Below are 22,205 nucleotides of genomic sequence, written 5' to 3'. Positions count from 1 at the left end.
AAGCCTGCATTCACCCCATAGGACGCACCCAGATTTCCCCTTCATTTTTGGAGGGAAAAAAAAGGAACCTATAGGGCAAAAAATACGGTATACACTTCTGGATTTGCCGCAGCCATAACCGTAACGTGGAGATTACGCAATATTTTAATAGCCATTAAGGGGTGGGAGGGGATTCATTGTTCATGTTTTTATTATATGTTTTGTGTTTTTATGTTGTGAACCGCCCCAAGATCTACGAATGAAGGACGGTAAACAAATTTAATAATCAATCAATCAACATCTCTTTGCAGACTTCCAGTATAATAGTCAATTGATCCACACTACCCATCCATCCATAGTTTAAAAGCTTAAAAAGAACTTTCAAAATATATGTTCGGTTGAAATAGTGGCAATTGAGGAAATAAACACAGTCATTGCGAAAAAAAGTTAAGACTGCAATCCTATGCACACTTTCACAGAAGTATGTTACATTTAACGCAGTGGGGCTTTCTTCCAAGCAAACATGCACCAAATTGCACTGAAAGGAAAAATTTGTGGCACAGTAAAAACAGTAAGCGGGAATGAAGGGAGAAGCTTAAAAAAAAAAAAAGGAAAGAAGAGCCAGCAAGATACATTTTGCAAAGACAATGTTTCTCATCCAGAGTGTTTCCAATTTGAAACTCTTCCCACAAATAGTGCCCCCTCTGCAAACAGAATCTAATCCAATTTTTTTTGTAAAATAAATTATCCTTTGTTGTCAAGGCGATTTCATGGCAGCACCCTGGGAAGACGGATTAAATATAAACTCAAAGCAAAACGGAATTTTTATTTTATGATAAATATAATCTACCAGAAGTGATTAGATCTGAATTTACCAAAATCTCTCTTCATCAGTTCAGTCACTGCTAAGTTTTGGAGAGCCTCCTTTCCCTCACTGTTAGAACACTGTAATCTATAGTGCAAAATATTCCCCAAGAGTCAAAGAGCTCTGACATAACAACACAAATCTCTTAACACTAGAGCATTAACCGTAAGCGGTGAGTCCTCACTGTTTAATCCGTTCATTTCCTTATACTCACTTCGTAAGTGTTGCTTTTTTCTATTTTTCCAGCAAGGAATGTTTTTAAAAACTCTGCGCTTATTTTTTCCAGTAAGCAGACAGATCACACAATAGCAACTGAGCATGCACTGGCAAGAAAACTGTTTCTGCTCCTAACTATTCCAGCACAGGGCAGACTTAAAGAAGAAAGCCATGCTAGACATGATTTTCACCACAGGAAACCAGCACCCCTGTAGAAAGTTGCCAGTCTCCTGGCCATAGCATGAAGCGGAACTAACTGTACAAGTAAGGTGATCGTGGGGCAAGTTCCCATGTCTGTGCTCTACATCAGCAGTGGCCACCAGTGAAGACGGGGAAGCTAATAGCACTGACTCACTTGGCAAGCTGGTGGGAAACTGATCGTAGGGATCAAGCCCACTTTGAAGTGAGAAAGAGAAGGGGCAGAGAGAAGGGGGAAGAAGGAAGGAGACAGGCAGCACTGGGAGATGAATGATGATGAATGACGACTATCCAGCGCTTCAACAAAAAGAGTTGCACCTTATCAAGTTACACACTTCATTCTCCTCCCGTTGATGGAATATGCCTTAAGATGTAGGAACCCGTAAGGAAATGGAATATTAAATTATCTCCAAATAGTCATTTATTGGAAATTTCTTTTAAAATTATGTCTAGATGGTATCTGATCACATGATGGGATTAAAAGAATGATGGGTTTTACAAATGGATTTAATATACTCTTCTTTTGTATCTCTGTATCTTGTATTTTATTTTTATTTATTTATTTTTTGTACACCACCACAATCTTTTTGAATGGTGGGCAGTTTATATATTATTTAATGGGGGGGGGGGGAATCAGTATCCAATACTGTGCATTTAAAAGCTAACAAAACATATGGAATCAGTGACTGCACACATCAGCTCTCAGAACTCAGTACTGCTGCCATGATCCAAATAAAGCCTACATGGGCATAACACAGTTTAGCTTTGCTATTTGCTTCACAAGATTTCTGTTGCCAAAGAGACAGGCTGCTTTTTACACTGAAGAGTGGCTTTTCTCTTCTGCACTGGAAACATCTTTGGCCAAAAACAGCACACAAAGTTTCACACTACAAACTTTCTTCTTCGGTTCCCATACTGAAACAATAAGCAAAAAAAATTTGTAATATATCTCTGTGGCTTCTTTTGAGGAGTCCAAGCTAATAAGAAATCCCTTAGGTATGTAGTCCACTGGGATTCCTTAAAAAGGGGCAATAAGGCGTCCACTGATGAAAAAAGCATTGCATTGATTTAAAAAGCACTAAAATGAGCAGGCGGGTATAAGAGAACCGTATTGTTGTATGTAGATTAGAAAGGTAAACACTGTTTCCCACCACAACTAACTTCACAACTAATTCAACAATGTTATTTGAGGGAGGGGGAAAAAAGCATTCAATGTGTCAAAGAAACACAGACACTTGGAAGAGCACTACTGCCCTCTAGCGAGCCAATGCAACACACATTTCGGTCAATAAATAGCTAACCACCAACTACTATTAGTAAAATCAGATTTTGAAGTTGTTGCTTTCCTCAGCAAATAAATAAATAAATAAATGACAGCATAGCTTTAAAAGAGGAAGAGGAAGCTGAGAAGGATTAGGAGAATAAAGGCACCAGTGTTTCATCGCACTTGAAAGCAAGATTTTATACATTCCTCAAAATAAATAATTCAGACCATTCATTTAATGAGGGGACATACTTTTACAAAAGGCTCTTCATAGTCCAAGTTTATTTCAGTTGGTTTTTATTAAGATTCAAGATGCAATGTACGCAGAAAGTTATTAATGTCTGCAAACATACGGAGGACTGAAAAACTGCCTGCAAAAGAACAAGTGTATTATATGCCATCAGAGCTCCACGTAGTCAGCCAAAGCTCATGGTGGCCACAGATCCTACCCTTCTCCCAAGGAGGGGGGGTGCCTGCCCAAGATCACGTGGACCATCTCTCAAGAGTCCACATGACTGCAAAGTCAAGACTGCACATTCGCCTCAAACAGGCAAGAGGAACAGGGTGTATGTTGTTACCATGGCACTAAGCCTTCCAAGGGCTCAGAAAGCAGAAAGATGCTTCACTGCTTACCACACCTCTTCTTAAGGGTTCAGTACAAAGGACTGGAAGAGAGGGACCTCTCACTGTGCCTTGGGAAAGGGTGGAGTACAACATACTGCCTCACTCCTTTCTAAGCACATTCGAGTCAGCATGACACCTACTGGCTAAGGGAAAGGGCAAGGAAACTTTCCAGAACAATAATAAAAACACTTTACTTTAAAAAGAACTCCTATGTCAAGTGAAAAAAATTATATAGCAAGAGATTATCTGCTTAACTGGAGGTAAATCTGCAAGTTGGGGCACTATTAATCTAGAATTCTGTTTATAATCCGTATAGGAAAAGTGATAAGGATTACCAGGTCCCATTTCTCTGGGAAGGAAACTCACAGGATCCTTTTAAAATGATGGGCTTGAGTACAAAACGTTACATATCATGTCTCTGCAAGGGGCAAGTTGTACCAGCATCCATTTCAATAGGCTATAAGAGAGCTTTGCAAAGCCACAGGCTGCATTCCAAAAAACTGTGTTCCACTTTTTGCTGTGAACGCTCGTAACGGTGGAGGGAAACTGTTGCTAGAGAGGCTATTCTGGAGGAAATATCCCCACTTCTAACAGGGAGATCACAGAGGATGGCAATAGGCATTTTTCCTAGATTGGTCCTGTGGCATCCCATAAGGTCAAAAGACGGGACTGTGCTGAGCTCTAGAGTTCAGCATCAGGACGATGCTAAGAACACGCAATATGACATTCATTTTACGGAAGTCCTGCATATGTGGGTAATGATGGCCGACTATTTTGGGAACGGGTCAGAAAGGACAGAAAAGGAGACAGGAACATCAGTAATAAGTGGTTCTCATTCCCCAAATACAAATTCAGCTGTACAGATTGGTACGGTTTATATTTCTAAATTGAAGTTCATTGTAATGGGTATCGACTATTATCTCAAATGTGCTGAGTGCTCTTTAGGATTGTGTAATCTTTGTATTAAGGTTAAGATATTGTAGTATTTATTTTATTTATTTGTACTTAACCTTGGAGGCAGTGATGAATCCACTCCAGAAGAGGATTTTCCTGGGCTCAAAAGTGCCCACTATTGTTCAGTGGCAAATATCCCCTTTTGGGGCAAGGTGCTTGGTGTGTGTGTGTGTGTGTGTGTGTCCAGTTTCAGGCATGTTTGGAGGACACTGAATATCTGGATCGTTTTTGGGTTTCAGGCCAATTAGGACACTAAAATTGCCTTAGTTGCTGTGGCTGATGGCATTTGTTTGGGGGGGGGGATGGAGGGAGTGTCAACTTTCTCTTTCTTCCTGACCCCTCAGCAGCTTTCGAGACTACAGACAATGGTATTCTTCTGAAGAGGCTCAAGAAGGTGAGAGTTCTGTGATTCAATCAACAATTAGCGCCATTCATAATATTTATTAAAAAGGTATTTTGAACTGCTGTAACGGTTGAGTTGGATGGTTAAAGGGTATACTCTTTAGATTTACTGGTGATCTGAAAATGGCAATGTAAATAAATATTATATGTAATGGTTTTGATGCATCTTCCACCTCAATGACCCAAAGAAAGCCCTGATACAGTAATTCACGACAAAAACAAGAGAAGAGTTTCCCTGCATGGCGCACATATAAGAATCATGAACCCAGATCATTTAGCATGATACCTCGGCATCTCTACACACCAAGGCCTATTTAAATTTGTTACCTATATTTGATATCTGAAAACTGGAGCCAGCTGAATAATCACCAGCAGCAATGCAGCAATGGGTATGAGTTGAGGCTTCTTACCTTTGAATCTTCATTGCTCATTCCAAGTTCTAAAACAGCTTGAGGAGATTTTTGTTTTGCTTGGGTTGATTGAGCCATCTGAAGGTTAAGCTGCCATCCAACAGACTCAAGCTAGGAAACACAAATGCAAATTTAAAAAAGATGTGCCACAACCACCCAGGTAAACCAATGTTTTAGCTTTCAAGGCTGATGCTATCACTCCCTAAGAAAACGGCGACAGCCTACAGACTGCAAGAAACACGCTTCTAGAAACTTTACTCAGTTCTTCCTTAACCTAAAGCCTGGCTCGTTTTCACTGCAATTATATGAAGTAACAGATAAAGCTTATTCTAGGACAATCACCCTATTCATGAGGATAGACTTCAAGCACCCTAAAAGTATGCAATTGTGATCAAAACCACAAACCACAAATGATGTTTGCTAGTTCCTAGTTCTCAAAGGTATTAACTGTGAGAGCTGCAAAGATAAAAAGTGCCTGTGCTGGAGAGGTTACAATGTGAAAACAGGGCCTTCTCAAATCAGCCAAACTGCTTCCTATGTGCATTCAGTCAAAGCTACTGGCTTCTAGCAATGAGATGCACACTGGTGGCGCTGTGATCTAAACCACTGAGATTCTTGGGCTTGCTGATCAGAAGGTTGGCTGTTCAAATCCACATGACAGGGTGAGCTCCTGTTGCTCTGTCTCAGCTTCTGCCAAGCTAGCAGTTCGAAAGCATGCCAGTGCAAGTAGATAAATAGGTACCACTGTGGTGGGAAGGTAAACAGCATTTCCATGCGCTCTGGCACTTATCACGGTGTCCCGTTGCGCCAAAATCCGTTTAGTCATGACCCGGAAAGCTGTCTGTGGACAAACGCTGGCTCCCTCAGCCTGAAAGCTAGATGAGCGCTGCAACCCCATAGTCACCTTTGACTGGATTCAACTGTCCAGGGGTCCTTTACCTTTATTCTAGCAATGAAAATATATTTATAGAACCCTGACTTGTCAGCCATTTTTTGGTTTGCAGGGCTAAGAGCATGAGATTCAAAAGCCGTTTCCTTGAGCAGATCAAAATGCAAGCCTGAAGGCAAGGTTGCAAACTTTTACATGATGTACTGGTTTTTAAACCCATTACAATATTACATTCCCATTACAATATTAACCATCCCTTAGACGATTTTGATTATGTGAGCAAGTGGTACTACTGGTAGCTGCAAACAGTATTTTCCTAAATGAGTTACCGTAATCTCTCAGAATCTGTTTGGCCCCCCGAGGTTCCTGGGTCATTGTCTAAAAGGCAACTGGGTCCTCATAGCCATACTGTTCCACAATTCTATTTTTATGTAAATACTTGAAAGCCAGGCTATTTATAAATGTTTTCATTCATATATCACATTCATTTAGATGTGCGACTTCCACAGGGGAAAATCAAACAAGAACACCATATGGTGTACCAGTTTAAATACAGTAAATCAGGATATTTAAAGCTTCAACTTTGCTAAAAGTTTGAGATAGAATTAATAACTTTTTTTTTTTTTAAGCTGGGCTTAAACTTTCAGTGAAAAGTTACCCGTGTAGCCCTGGGGCTTCCACTATATGAGAAATAAAACATTTGACCTTATTAATGTTAATATATCTCTGTTTTACAGGTATAGTTGTCTCCTATGGAAATAAGGAGATGAAAGATGGAATGTTCTTGTCAGAACAAAGACATAATACACAGGTATTAGTGTCACATAATCATTTTTCCATCCTGGTTTTAGTGATCTCAAAACATGTTTCATTTCTGACACACAAGCCACAAGATATCTTGCTCACATGTCATTGTAAACCATAATGAAAGTTTCTAATGAATGCACAGATATTGCCCGCTTTGCTCACAGAAGAAACAAGCCATGATCCCCGAGTTAACATTATGTCCAACCCAGAGACCATGGTTTGTTTTGCTCCAAACAAATCACATCTATACCAAAAGTTTTTTATTCACCTACTGACTCTGTGGTTTGAGCAGGTTTAAAGAGTTGTTGTTTTATGAATATTTTGCTGTGAATCATCCCAAGGTCTCTTGGTGGAAGAGAAATTCATAAATACAAATAACAACAACGATACCTTTTGTGGCATAAACAATTCCACACGTTTATCAGCCATTTCAGAAGCTCTTCGACTGCATCATGCTGGCTCCCTTTTCTACCATCCCCAACTCATGAAATGTGATGTTGTGTCAATACAGTGGTACCTCGAGTTACATACGCTTCATGATAATACGCTTCAGGATACATACGCTTCATGTTACAGACTCCGCTAACCCAGAAATAGTACCTCGGGTTAAGAACTTTGCTTCAGGATGAGAACAGAAATTGTGCTCCGGCAGCGTGGCAGCAGCGGGAGGCCCCATTAGCTAAAGTGGTGCTTCAGGTTAAGAACGGACCTCCAGAACAAATTAAGTACTTAACCTGAGGTACCACTGTACACCATGTGAGCATTGCTGTGCATGGAACACAGGTTTTCCTCACAACTACACTTTCTTTGACGTATGGTTATTTTACCACAATGGCATTGAAAACTATTAGAAAAAATATATATTCAGATTTAATGCACACTTTAAAAATATCACAAATTACACTGCAGATTAACGGAGTTAGCAAGCAAAGGAAAACACAAGTAACCTTTTCATAGATTGGACAGACTGATTTTCCAGTGCAATTCAAGTGGAGTTTTCACCCCACATTTCTAGAAGTACAGCTATGCTTTCAAAATCTTTGATTAATGTACCATATGCTGCCTGGGGCTTCAGAATGGCTTACCTATTTATTTTATTGAAAGGAAGATTGAATATAATAGAGTCCATCCAATTCTGACTGTTAAGAGTACATGATATATGATCGCAATAAAATGGGACAAGGCATATAGGCATAGAGAAGTGGGTTACTTAACACATGCTGAGAATTAAGGAACCCTCCAAGTAAGCAAAATTATTTTTTACAGAGATTTGCTTTTGAAAAAATGTTTTACAACAATATATTGTTACATACAGCAGGTCTCTTACCAAACACAAGTTTTAAGGCTGGGGTTTTATTTTTTGAATGTGTGCGTGCAAAATTATCACACCTAATATGTAGAATTACACAGTTCAAAATCATTTCCCAGAAGCAATAACTTATCAGACAGTGGATAACCTTCAGTATTACATTAGAATGGGAAAGCGCTGACTTCATTCTTGAGTGGTCTATGCCCCTCCCCGCTTTAAAGACTCCCCATGGTCCACCAATGTGTTTCGAATTTACACAACAAAAAACCAATGCACACACACATATACAATCTCTTTAACAGTCAATGTATTCCAACCATACACTCTTAAGAACAAGGTATTTGCAAGATCAGACCAAATTCTACATAGTTCTCTTTGGAGGAATCCCAACACCGACAGAGACTATGCAGCTCAGTAGAAACTGACCAGCAGGCTGCTTTCTGCAAGTACCATCATCATCATCATCATCATTATTATTATTATTATTATATTTATACCCTGCCTTCTTCCCTGCCAGGACTCAAGACTGCTTACAGATAAAATCAAGAACTGATCAAAACAAAAAATAATAATTAAAAAGTAATTAAACATTGATAGAATTAAAACTATATACATATGCAGTGAGTAACCCTTCATTAAGCAATGGCACTCTTTAATGAGGGCACTGCATAACCTCACAGTATCTAAATTAAAGGTGCTTGAAAAATCTGGGACCCTACTAACATATATAACGGATGACAAAACAGTTTTATGCAAACTTGTACAAAGTCATAAAAACAATTGACTAGAAAGATGAGAATATATATATATACACACACACCCTTTCCTTCCTTCAACAGCCTGTGCCATGAACCATTTTCACTGCTGCAGTTCGCACAATATTTTGTTTTATTTAGGAACAACATCCCACCACTTCTGCAGATAACCTCAACCAACAGTGCAGCGCAGCAGCTAAAAGAATGAACTGCGAATCAGTCTCTGCTTTGAATCTTATCTCTGCCTTAGGCCACCCCATCTCGCTCTGCCTTCATTTCCCCAACTACGCTATGAGGGATAGTAATATCAACCTATTTTACAGGGTTGCCGTAAAGAATACAACTGTTAGAGCTTTCCCTGAACACTTGAAAGCTACTTCCAGTTCAGCAAGCATTTTTTGTGAACTGGGAACCCTAAATACTAATTACCGGCACCTATGTTTTGCATGGGGGTACCCTACACAAACAAAAGGGATGCTGGTAGCGCTGTGGGTTAAACCACAGAGCCTAGGACTTGCCAATCAGAAGGTCAGCGGTTCAAATCCCCGCAATGGGGTGAGCTCCCGTTGCTCGGTCCCTGCTCCTGCCAACCTAGCAGTTCGAAAGCACGTCAAAGTGCAAGTAGATAAATAGGTACCGCTCCGGCGGGAAGGTAAACGGCGTTTCCGTGCGCTGCTCTGGTTCGCCAGAAGCGGCTTAGTCATGCTGGCCACATGACCCGGAAGCTGTCTATGGATAAATGCCGGCTCCCTCGGCCAGGAAAGCGAGATGAGCGCCGCAACCCCAGAGTCGGCCACGACTGGACCTAATGGTCAGGGGTCCCTTTACCTTTTTACCCTACACAAACACACTTTATAGTCACATTCTTGGCCTACACAGTCCTCTTTTTGATACATAAATTTCAATTCAGTTTACATATTCCTCCCAATCCCATCCCCCTAAAAACCTGACAGAGTACAACAGTGGCTCAAACTAGAAAAGCCTGCATTGTTTCTTCTTAAATAGCAGGCATAGTGGAGGGGGGGTAGGGTTAATTCCTCCCTCAGGATCCTGATGAGAATCCCTTCCTCTAGGTGCTATTTGACCTTGGATGGAAGCTGATATTGGCAGAAACGCTTGTTTCCAGCACCAAAAAGTCACACTTGCATAAATTTCTTATTTGTGCTCCAATTTTAAGCTAAGGAATCTGAGCATGAAGGATTCATGCTCCCGAGAGGCGGGAACAGGTGAAGAGACTGGGGAGTGAGAGACTGCAGACAGGTTAGGTGATGCACTTAAAAATGAACTTAATGTGATTTATAACAGTGTTAAAACAGCCTCTGTAGTAATGACAAAGGCGACAAAGCCCAACATCGTTTTAGGAATCAAACTAAAAAGAGGACGATAAGCATCATTAAACATTAGCGCAGGAGGATCTTTAAACAGACAGTGGCTCTAAGCTCCTGAAAAGAGGACATTGCCAGAAAAAATATGGGAAGCTACGAACCACCTGCTCTTCAGCAAATGTTTCTCGTTTTCAGCAAAAAGGGCTTCTTCCAAAAGAGTCTTCTACTGGACCTTTCTCACTACTCTATGTCCTATTTTTCTTTTTCTTTTCTTTGTTTTTGAAATATTTTTTATTAGTTTTTATAATTACAAAGTGGTAACAAAAATTCTTTATATAATCAAGCCATGAGATTCTCTGAATCTTGTGACTTCCCCCCATCCCTTACATGGGTCCTAATAACAATTTTTTACCAATCTACATATCAATATATTCTCCATACTTCTCATAAGTGTAAGTTGTACATAACACCCGTTACTTTACAAGTGGTTCTTAAAGTCCAGCTAACGTTTTGATTTGCTTACAGTGTTCTCTTGGGGAGATTATTAATTTTTCCCATTCTTTTTTGTATGTCCTATTTTTCAAAGACTCATTAAAACTACTAGCCCATATTTAAATAAAACTCAGCAATGAATTTTTGCCCTTCCTCTATGAATGGACTGGCATTCTCTGCATCAAAAGTATCTCTGGGAATTGGGATACCACTAGAGCCCGTGGCTACATATGCATTAAACACCATCTCATCTGAGCAGTAGCAAGCTTCTTTCAGACATGGAGCCCAGACTCAAACTGTTGCAGCTGCTTAAACCAATCACATCACATTTGGTGGCTATGGTGCAGCCAATGGGCCACACATTACCCCATTCCAAGGAATGTATAAGGTTTCTTAGTGCCTTACTGCTTGCAACGATGAGCATGGAGAAAGAGAGAGGACTTGGGATCCAACACATCATCATGTCAAGAAAAGAACTGTGAGCAAATCTGAGCCTATAAAGCAGTGCTTCCCAGCTGGTGGTCCTTGAACCCCAGAAGGCTCATTTAAGCCACCCAGGGGGTCCGTGGTTCCAATCACCTAACAAAAACTACCATAGAGATATCAACATTTTCAAAAGTAGGGGGTCCATGGCTTGGTTTTTGAAAAGCAGAGGTCCACAGTACTTAGCTAATTGGGAACCACTGCTGTAAAGAAGAAAAAGAAGAAGAAGAAGAAGAAGAAGAAGAAGAAGAAGAAGAAGAATAGTAGTAGTAGTAGTAGTAGTAGTAGTTTGGATTTGATATCCCGCTTTATCACTACCCGAAGGAGTCTCAAAGCGGCTAACATTCTCCTTTCCCTTCCTCCCCCACAACAAACACTCTGTGAGGTGAGTGGGGCTGAGAGACTTCAGAGAAGTGTGACTGGCCCAAGGTTACCCAACAGCTGCATGTGGAGGAGCAGAGACACGAACCCAGCTCACCAGATTACGAGTCCACTGCTCTTAACCACTACACCACACTGGCTCTCTAGCATAATATGGGCTGGTTTCATTCAACAACAACAACAACAACAACAACAACAACAATAATAATAATAATAATAATAATATATTATTTATACCCCGCCCATCTGGCTGGGCTTCCCCAGCCACTCTGGGCGGCTTCCAAAAGAATATTAAAATACATCAAAAATTAAAAGCTTCCCAACAGGGCTGCCTTCAGATGTCTTCTAAAAGCCTGGTAGTTGTTGTTCTCTTTGACATCTGGTGGGAGGGTGTTCCACAGGGAAGGCGCCACTACCGAGAAGGCCCTCTGCCTGGTTCCCTGTAACTTGGCTTCTCGCAGTGAGGGAACCGCCAGAAGGCCCTCGGTGCTGGACCTCAGTGTCCGGGTAGAACGATGGGGGTGGAGACGCTCCTTCAGATATACTGGACCAAGGCCGTTTAGGACTTTAAAGGTCAGCACCAACACTTTGAATTGTGCTCGGAAACGTACTGGGAGCCAATGTAGGTCTTTCAAGACCGGTGTTATGTGGTCTCTGCGGCCGCTCCCAGTCACCAGTCTAGCTGCCGCGTTCTGGATTAGTTGTAGTTTCCGGGTCACCTTCAAAGGTAGCCCCACGTAGAGCGCATTGCAGTAATCCAAGCGGGAGATAACCAGAGAATGCACCACTCTGGCGAGGCAGTCCACAGGCAGATAGGGTCTCAGCCTGCGTACCAGATGGAGCTGGTAAACAGCTGCCCTGGACACAGATTTGACCTGTGCCTCCATGGGCAGCTGTGAGTCCAAAATGACTCCCAGGCTGCGCACCTGGTCCTTCAGGGGCACAGTTACCCCATTCAGGACCAGATAGTCCTCCACACCTGCCCGCCTCCTGTCCCCCAAAAATAGTACTTCTGTCTTGTCAGGATTCAACCTCAATCTGTTAGCCGCCATCCAACCTCCAACCACCTCCAGGCACTCACATAGGACCTTCACTGCCTTCACTGGTTCTGATTTGAAAGAGAGGTAGAGCTGGGTATCATCCGCATACTGATGAACACCCAGCCCAAATCCCCTGATGATCTCTCCCAGCGGCTTCATGTAGATGTTGAAAAGCATGAGGGAGAGGACAGAACCCTGAGGCACCCCACAAGTGAGAGCCCAGGGGTCTGAACACTCATCCCCCCCCACCACTTTCTGAACATGGCCCAGGAGGAAGGAGCGGAACCACTGTATGACAGTGCCCCCAGCTCCCAGCCCCTCAAGACGGTCCAGAAGGATGTTATGGTCGATGGTATCAAATGCCGCTGAGAGATCCAGCAGAACTAGGAAACAGCTCTCACCTTTGTCCCTAGCCCGCCGGAGATCATCAACCACTGCGACCAAGGCAGTTTCAGTCCCATGATGAGGCCTGAATCCTGACTGGAAGGGATCCAAATGGTCCGCTTCTTCCAGGCGTGCCTGGAGTTGTTCAGCAACCACTCGCTCAATCACCTTGCCCAAGAATGAAAGATTTGAGACTGGGAGATAGTTGGCCATCGTGGCCGCATCTAAAGATGGTTTTTTAAGAAGCAGTTTAATAACCACCTCTTTCAGCGGGTCTGGGAAGGCTCCCTCACAGAGGGAAGCATTCACCACCCCACGAAGCCCATCGCCCAGTCCTTCCCGGCTTCCACTTAACTTTTGTGGATTTTTGTTTTGTGTGTCAACCTTCAGCGGGTTAGCAGTAGAATCTTGCCAGCATACAAAAAGTATATATAAAAAGTTAAAGCCATAGAATCATCTTTTGATGAATTTTTCTTCTTCTTTTTTTTAAAAAAGAAAAGATTGCTAACACAGCAATAGTATAAGCACAATGAAAAAAGAGCAACCACAAAGTTATGGCACGGTAATAAATCTCGTATTGATCTCTGTTATAATCAACTATCAGTCAGACCACACCAGTCCCTCATTATGTCATCCCTTGAGCACAAAAGAAAAATAAAACTAAACGTTTATTTTTATATTAGATCTTGCCATGTATCTGGATCTACTTCTTATAGTTCTGCTCCTTCTGGCATTAGCAGTACCCCTAACCAAGCTGTTAATGTGAACACTCATGCTTTGAATTTATTCCAGTTAATTTCAAGGCAGTTTCTAACGCATTGCTTCCAAACAGCTACAGGCAGACAGAGATTTTAATCTATGTTAAATACCTGTACAAGAAGCCATTTGAAGCCAATAACTGCTTCCACCTCCACCCACCCACGGAACACAAAATGAAGGCAGTGAGAATGAATATCATCTTGTGTTCTATCCATACAAATGAGCAAAGGTTCATGTACATTTAAGTCAGGGATCAACAGTTAAGACACAGAGGAATATTATCTGAGAAATCATAAACTTGTTAATGTTTATAAAATAAACTTGTTTATTTGGTTCAGTTTTAACAACTGTCTGGACTCAGTGTTTTACCCGAGAGTAACGGGTTGGTGGCAGCGGGGAAGCGAGCACAGTGGTGGCACAGAGATCAATAGACCGTGAAACGTCCGGGGACCCTGTGTGAGCGCCACACATGGCATCCTCCTTGTCCCAAAATATCCCTTTTCACACAACCTTTTGCCCCTAGGCCATGTATGAAACTTTGATGGGGCTCCAAACACTGCCTCTTCAAGCCCCTTTCCCATATTCCCCCTCCCACCTCCTTTCCTTGACTCCTGCTTGCCTTTTACTGAACTTACATCCTTTATAGTCCTAGGTTTGTTGCATTCAAACCTACACCATTCAGTTTTCTTCTAGCACCAGCAACCCCAAGTTCCCTTTGCAGCCCCTCCTGTCCTGGCTTATGCAACATGAAGGCCATCTTGCAGCCAGGCGACACTCACCACGTTCAGGGGGGAGATTACTGCAACTGAGCAGCTACTGCAATTTCTGAGCGACAAGGGCAACTTTTTCCATGATGCTCAAACATGGGTAGACTACAGGGCACCCAGCTCCCTAAACTTTGGTGACAGCTCCCTTCTACTGTTTTAGAAAGCTGAGTGGCAGGGGGGAGATGCTTCGTCTAAAAAAATTACCAGGGGAAAACGAGAAGATTTGGCTTGTGGATTTCATTAATGACTAATATAATCTAAGCCCTTCCTTTCAAGTTGTCACAAATCATGTTAGTGTATGTGTATGTCTATCACACTGATTCAACCCGGTTCACACATATGGCATTTCCATGCAAGAACAGCTGACATGAGTCCTAAGAGCAGAAACAGCTGATGGAGCCTGCTGTAGATTTGTACTTCTCCCAAGCAACACGAGGGTAGCTCTTGTTAAAATAGCACCCAATACTAAAAAAAATCCCAAAAAACAAATGTGTCAGAGCGAAGGACGAGCTAACATTCTCCTGCCTTTTCATCTGGCTCTGACCTTCTGCCTCTCTAAAAGTGTTGTAGCCTTTCAACCATCTACTGGGCTCGGGCAGCTACTCCACGGGATCAATAATAAAAGTTCATAGTACAATGTTCCCCTCCCTGCCTTCTTACCTAATGGGGTATGTAAGAGCATTTAAAGAAGCAATCTATCCCACATGAGGCACAGAAGTAAACACAACTCTCTTGATAGAGCACCATTAGAGTAGTTTTTGCTTAAACCTTTCCAAACTCATTTGTCACCTTAATTATGCTCTTAACAGTAACAGAGGTGGTTATTTTTTTTTAATAGTCCCAGGTTTTAATACTCAGTACATTCTAATTTCCTCCCATCTCCCTTATGCATCCATCTCATATGTATGTTTTTTTAATTGTACATGAATGAAAACTGTAAACAATCAGTACAGTGACGACCAATTAAAATAAGATGAGGCACAGCAGAGAATAAGATTCGTGGTGATACAACAGAAACGAATGCTCTGAATGTATTATTTATTAATGTATTGCGACATTAATAAATGAACAAATAAATAAATAAATAAATAAATAAACACTCTGATCTTGCTACATGTACGTGTTGCCTTAAGGAATATTGGGCACACTGCCCAAGTACATTTCACAATTCAACCAGTAACCACATCTACCGGTAATAATATGCAATATGTTATTCTTAAATAAATGGTTTCATTGCCTTATTTGAATCATTTAATGCTGTACTCTCTTACACCAGCCAAGTATCTTATTCAAGCAATGAGCCAGTCACGTAAACTACTGGATTCTCTACAAGGCATTAATGGGTTCAAAGCAAGGTTTGTTGCTGTTTTTTGAACATAATGTGTCAAACTCTCAAAAATGACTCATGCATATGTATGTACACAAACTAGAATGTTTACATTGCTTGGCTAGCAATAATATCTAGGTTTTCACTATTAAAATATTTCTTTCAATTTTGGCACACACCTAGTTCTTAGCTCATATGCATCACATTCACCATTTACTGTGTACCTTCTGTCCCAATGAAAAAGTATTTTCTATGTTTCTGTAACTGTTACCTTCTGAGGTGACAAAGTCCTCTGTCTGAACTTTTCCACTGTCTCTGGACCTGCAGCAGCCCATGTGGTGGCAAACACTTCTGCTTTGTCGTGATCCACTTTGGAATGCTCCAACTGCTGTTGCAGAACAGTTGGCTTCAAGCTGTGATACACAGCCTGCAAAAAAAGAAAGAAAAATAATGCAATACACACACTTCCCTAGCTGATACGCTAGACAACATGCTAAACAACTCAAGTGATGGTAAATATTTGACACTCACGGTTCATTATTTAAGTCAAGGTGGGTATGTCCAAAATGCACAAAAAAAGTTAGCACAAAATTTACAACAGCAATGAGGGCACTGGCTGAAGGAAGAACAGAATGTTTCTAACAAAAAAAAAAATTCTGCAACAGAAAGGATACTTTAAAGTTGCAGGAACCATTGAAAGGATTAGCTGCACATTTGTTGCAGGGCAAACCGACTGTCTGGAAAGGCCTTGTACAATTGACACATGATATACAGTACCAGGATAAAATCCTACTTAAGTCAATGTTTAGGATCAGGATATTGCATTACTTGTAAACCTATTTACATGCCTAATAGCAGGCTTCTTCAACCTCAGCCCTCCAGATGGTTTTGGCCTTCAACTCCCATGATCCCTAGCTAGCAGGACCAGTGGCCAGGGATGCTGGAAATTGTAGTCTCAAAAGATCTGGAGGGCCGAGGTTGAGGAAGCCTGCCTAACAGGAACAAATTGCAGCTCTATTATTTCTTCCTATGCACCCATCCCAGTTAACATATGGGTATATGTTCTTCAGTCCCATGCACTACAGCACACCATTATATATACCACTGCAAGAAACAGGGAAGACTACATGTGTGGCATGTGTGTGTGTGTGCGCGCGCACACGCACACACACAGAGTTCTGAATTACAACCCCAGATCATCCCAATTTAGATCACAATCCTATGCATGTTTTCTTGAAAGGTATGTTCCATTCTGATCACTGCAGCTTACTCACTAATAAGCATGCCGGGACAGGCATCTTAAAGCACGAAGAAGCAATCCCAAGTGTTTTTAATGATGCAGTACCTTAAAGGAGGAGGATTATCTCGTATACTTTGCATCCTTTTACTGAAAGTATAGAACTATAATAGAAGATACCTGTTCCAAAATGAATGCAATGGTTTCAAGGACAAGATGGAGATCTTGCTTCTCCACTGAAAAAGCGGCTTGTAGCTTTTCTTCCTCCTCTTCTGTGAAAGTACTCTCAGCCTGAAATAAAAAGATTTCCATTTACCAAAAATTAAGTTACTATTTTATTCACCAGATTGATTGGTCTCATGCCTTTTCACAAACAGCATAAATGTCAATTATATTGGCAAAAGTTGCTTTACAATGAGTCAGCCCACTGGTTCCCCTAGCTTACTATTATTTATACTGACAGGCAAAATCGCTCCAGAGCTTCAAACAGGAGTCACCATCCTTTATATAGCTCCCTCTCCCACTCCCATCTCTTCCAACCTCATCCTCTAGCTGTCATTGAACTAGCTTTCAGCCATTTTCCGTAAGAGTGGAATAATAATTATTAGTGGTGGTAGTAGTAGTAGTAATAATTAAATTTATATACTACCCTATACCTGCATGTCTCAGGGTGCTTCACAAAATAAAATCGCCTAAAGGAGAGCACAGCAGACCACAGCAGCATTTTTTAACCCCATCAGTGTGCCCGCAAAACTAAAAAACCTGTGAAACATCTACTTAATGGTTTTTCCCCCAGGTGTTCCAGCAGAAAATATTGCCCTTACAGCGCTCTCAGAGGAAAGCTCCCATTGGCAGGGACACTTGGACAAGCAATTGTATTGTACTTTTCTGGAATCTATACTCAATTGTAGCCCATGGATACTACCAGCTTAAGAGATTTCACTGTGCATTGTGCAGTTATTTTCTCTCTCTGTATACAAACCTTTAGGTGAAGTTTCTGAAGGATGCGGGAGAGCAACCGAGAGAACTTTCCCGTGTCAATAGCATTGATGAGGGACACAGCCTTTCGAACGCTAGAAAAGGGGAAGAGAGGATGGCAAAAATCAGTTAAAGACAAGGGACCTGGTGGGCAAAATAAGTTTTTCTCTGCTCTTTTCTGATGCCAGGAAGAGGTTTAAACAACAATGAAAAGGGCTGCCTACTTTCCCAGGCAAAGTTCCTGAACACACACGTGTTGTGGGAAAACCTTCCACAGGAGACGCAGCCGGCGAAGGAAAGAAAAGAAACAGTCTCCTGATCAGGAATTACCACTATATTTAAAATGTTTATTGAATATATGGGGGGAATTGTGTACATTTGAAAACGTGGGCAGAATTAAGATAAATTTAACAGTGTAAATAAGTTTTGATGGATATATCAAAGGAATACTGAATGGCTTAGTTTATACAAAATATGCAGGGATTTGTGTAATGCAAAATGAACCATGGGAAGAGAAGAAGGGAAGCCACTGAAATTTTGAGGTTGTTTAAATGAATATTCAAAAATGTAAAATAGAAAAGTTAATAGAAATTGTAGAAAAAAAGAAGACGGAATTACCACTTTATTCTATGCTTGAGCATAGCATTTCAGCTTCTGGGAAGCTAGAAATTAAAAATGCTGGAACTGTGAACAAAGGACTTGGAGGGAGAATTTTACATCTGGTTTTGGGCTGTCTCGTTCCTGCTTCTCAACCAGCATACCATCCTCCGCGCTGTCTAAAAGTGTGTGTCGCTGAGCTCACTACTGCTATTTTTCTTTGGCTCGTTGCTCTACACACACCACAGGCTATTCAACAGCAAATGCTGCTGCTATTGTTGCTTTTCCTACCACCGCACTTCTATGCTAAGCGCGCGGGGGGGGGGGATCAGCAATAGGTTTTCTTTGCAGCACCATCTTATGCACGTCTACTCGGAAACCAAGACCCGCTGAGTCCAGAGGAGTTTGCTCCCCAATAACCGTGTGCACAATAGCAACCCCGGTTGCCGCGGAACTGTTCAGACACAGGGATACCGGCAAGCCTCAGGCTGCGAAGACCCAGCCTCAGTCCCACGTTGGTGCAGGTAAAGAAACCTGCGCATGCCCAGACACCACTTTGTTTTTACTACTTTGGAAACCGTTTCAAGGCGCCACCTCCCGCCTGCCCGTGCCATATTTAAAGGGAGAAACGGGGTTGGCGGCGCCTTTGGCAGACCCACAAGGGAGGAGGCAGCAGAGCAAATCCTACCTGACAGTATCCGGAATAACAGTGGGCGCCGCCATCTTGGTCGCTGTCGATCATACTGTCCCCGCCCAGCCAATAGCCAGGCAGCTAAAGCCGAGAGCCAATCCCGGCTCAGGCTGCCTCGAGCTAGCTCCGCCTTTCGACTTCAACCCACAGGACTGAGGTTTAGCGTCGGAGATGCTTTCGCAAAGCGGGACGGAGAGCGGAGCGTCTCCTTCTCTGTCCGCCAGGCGGCGCAGTCCTTAGCTCGCACACGCCAGATCACTGCTTAGGAATAATAATGCCCAGCAGGGGCGGATTTTGGGGACAGGGTGAGCGGGGACAAAATGTGGCGGCCCCCTCCCCTGAAATATTTCTTATTTTCACAATAATTCCTTTTGGTACAAATTACAATTGCTTTTCTAATGGATCTTCTCATTAGGTACAAGTCCTTTTTTATTAAAAAAAAAATATTCTAGGGGTGCTCTCATTTTCCTACTCATATTGAAATACTGCCCATCAATGTGGCCAAACTTAGATTCACAAAATGTTTAGGGGTATGCGTACCCCTGCGTACCCCCCTCTCAGAAAAAAATCACTGGGTACAACACATAGGTGGTGATTGTTATAAAAGTTGGTTGCCGGCTTTACTCTCAGCAAGAGAAAAAAAGGCTCTTAGGATCTGTGTTCCTTTGGAGAATTGAGACATGGCAGGGTCTGCCATAGCTTTAAGAAATATGGTTTATTCACCTATTTGCACCTTCAGTCTGCATGGAGGGAGCCCAGATCTTACAGCATGGGCATTTCAAGAGGGCACTCTTCAATTTCAGAAGCCTTTATCCATACAGATATTATTATTATTATTATTATTATTATTATTAATGATGAAGACGAACAATATTTTATTTATATCCCGCCCTCCCCAGCCGAAGCCGGGCTCAGAGCGGCTAACAACAGTAAAATGATACAACATTATAAAATCAGTTCATTATAAAATCAGTTCAAATCAGATTAATGGCAACCATTGGGCTAGAATGCTGTGATGATTGCCAAAGGAGGGGGCCAGGCTGTGCCCTGGCCAAAGGCGTGGTGGAACAGCTCTGTCTTGCAGGCCCTGCAGAAAGATGTCAAGTCCCGCAGGGCCCTAGTCTCTTGTGACAGAGCATTCCACCAGATTGGAGTCACAGCCAAAAAAGCCCTGGCTCTGGTTGAGGCCAGCCTAACCTCTCTGTGGCCTGGGACCTCCAAGATGTTTTTGTTTGAAGACCGTAAGGTCCTCTGTGGGACATACCAGGAGAGGCGGTCCCATAGTTACGAGGGTCCTAGGCATTCATCAGATTAAACATTCATCAGATGTCTTTTCAAAACTGTTGAATTATGAAAACATATTCAATAACTGCATGTTGAACTGGCTTTGCTTCAGTATTATTTCATTCCTCCCCTTAAGTTTTTCTACCTGCCCATCTATCAACAGGTGCCTTCCTAGTTTCTTATTTCGGGTGCAGAATACTGTTTCTGCGTTTGCACCACTATGGCCCTTTCCTGGGTCTGCACACCACATTAAAGGGGCGCTGTGCATGTGTGAGTACAGAAAGGAGTGGTATCTGCATTTTATTCAGCATTATTTTAAAATAACCCAGAGTTTACAGAGGGAAACAAATATGGGCAATAAACAGCTGGAGGGATCTCTTAACTTAACTGGCCCTCTTATGTAACTTGAACATGATATAATAGGCCCCTGTAACATACTCCTAAGGCACTGTGGTACTTGCATCATAATGACAGCAGAACAATTCTGGCCCTAAAAGTACAATCCCCCAAAGATTCCTGGGTAGAATATTACATGCACTGTTTTAAAAAAGATGAGCTGTCATCTCAGGGAGACCTATGGCTCCAGAAAATCTAGTAGTTTCAATCCCAGGTTTTGACCATTAAGCCACCCCTTTGGGTTTCAAAGAGTGATTCTGATGTATTTGGGGCAAAATGCCAGCTGGTACCACTTCATCACTTGATGGAAAATGAGTCTGGCCTGTTCAACCACTCGTACCGATCAACGTCTGCTAAGAGGAGAGCTTCATAGTTAATGTTCACCAGCCTTGGCCCGTTAAGAGCATAACTATGCCAGAAAATTCACAAATCACAACCTCCTCCCAGGCTCTTTTTGTTTTTCAATAGCATTACCTAACAATACAAAACTGAACATAAGCAATATTTCCAAGCCCAAGTAGATCTGATTGAGGACCGCCAGTCTCAAAATCAGTTAAACTTGGAACAAAGCCTCGGCAAACGTTTCAAGATATGTTCCAGATACTTTCTTTCTGGGTCTCTGCAATCTTGCAACTGATACAAAACTTAAGTTGTAGTGTGTAGCTGAACACATTCCAAACTCCACACTAGAGTTTTGGAGTCAAAGAGCAACCATTTGTGAAGGGTATCTGGCTGCCTAGTAAGTTAAGTTCTCTGCTTTTTTGTTTTTAATACAACAATACTATTTCAACACAATAATGCTATTCTGAAGAAGAAGAAGAAGAAGAAGAAGAAGAAGAAGAAGAGAAGAGTTTGGATTTGATATCCCGCCTTTCACTCCCCTTCAGGAGTCTCAAAGCAGCTAACATTCTCCTTTCCCTTTCTCCCCCACAACAAACACTCTGTGAGGTGAGTGGGGCTGAGAGACTTCAGAGAAGTGTGACTGGCCCAAGGTCACCCAGCAGCTGCATGCGGAGGAGCGGAGACACGAACCCGGTTTCCCAGATTACGTGACTACCGCTCTTAACCACTACACCACACTGGCTCTCAATAATGGTATTTTTAAAAATATAAACAGTGAAAAGCAGCACAAAAACAGTGCTTTCTAGAAGAGGAAGAAATAAAACTACTAAGAACACAGATATTCAATAAAAACTACTAACTTTAGAAGCCCAGATTGTAAGACAACAAGGTGTTTAAAGCCTGAGTGAACAAAAATTTCTTCAACTAGTGTTGAAAAGAACATAAAGGTGGTGCAGGGAACACATGTTACTGGGAAGCATATTCCATAACCAGGGTTTTGCCACTGAGGCCTTTTTTCATTAGCCACCTGATTCACTTAGAATCATAGAA

The 22,205-nt window shown here is 41.9% G+C and overlaps 1 protein-coding gene and 1 long non-coding RNA gene across 3 annotated transcripts in view; one reads left to right on the top strand and one right to left on the bottom strand.

The window, feature by feature from the left end:
- The window catches only part of COMMD10 (COMM domain containing 10), a 58,979-nt gene extending 39,752 nt beyond the window's left edge, over positions 1-19,227 (bottom strand). For both annotated transcript variants that reach the window (XR_014211987.1, XM_082191666.1), the window contains exons 1-5: positions 19,131-19,227; positions 17,850-17,940; positions 17,048-17,158; positions 15,902-16,057; positions 4,913-5,023 (exon numbers count right to left, since the gene is read on the bottom strand). Coding sequence is in view for 1 of the 2 variants with exons in the window: in XM_082191666.1 (XP_082047792.1) it covers positions 4,913-5,023; positions 15,902-16,057; positions 17,048-17,158; positions 17,850-17,940; positions 19,131-19,165 (504 nt within the window). In the remaining variant the exon portion in view is untranslated. The remainder of the gene's footprint in view (positions 1-4,912; positions 5,024-15,901; positions 16,058-17,047; positions 17,159-17,849; positions 17,941-19,130) is intronic.
- Positions 1-22,205, top strand: part of LOC309514515 — a 170,582-nt gene that overhangs the window by 65,272 nt on the left and 83,105 nt on the right. The window lies entirely within an intron of this gene.

Source organism: Podarcis vaucheri (genome assembly GCF_965113315.1).
Source record: "Podarcis vaucheri genome assembly, chromosome: 11".
Classification (NCBI taxonomy): domain Eukaryota; kingdom Metazoa; phylum Chordata; class Lepidosauria; order Squamata; family Lacertidae; genus Podarcis; species Podarcis vaucheri.
Note: the sequence above shows the minus strand (reverse complement) of the source record. Positions and strands in the feature narration are given on the sequence as shown.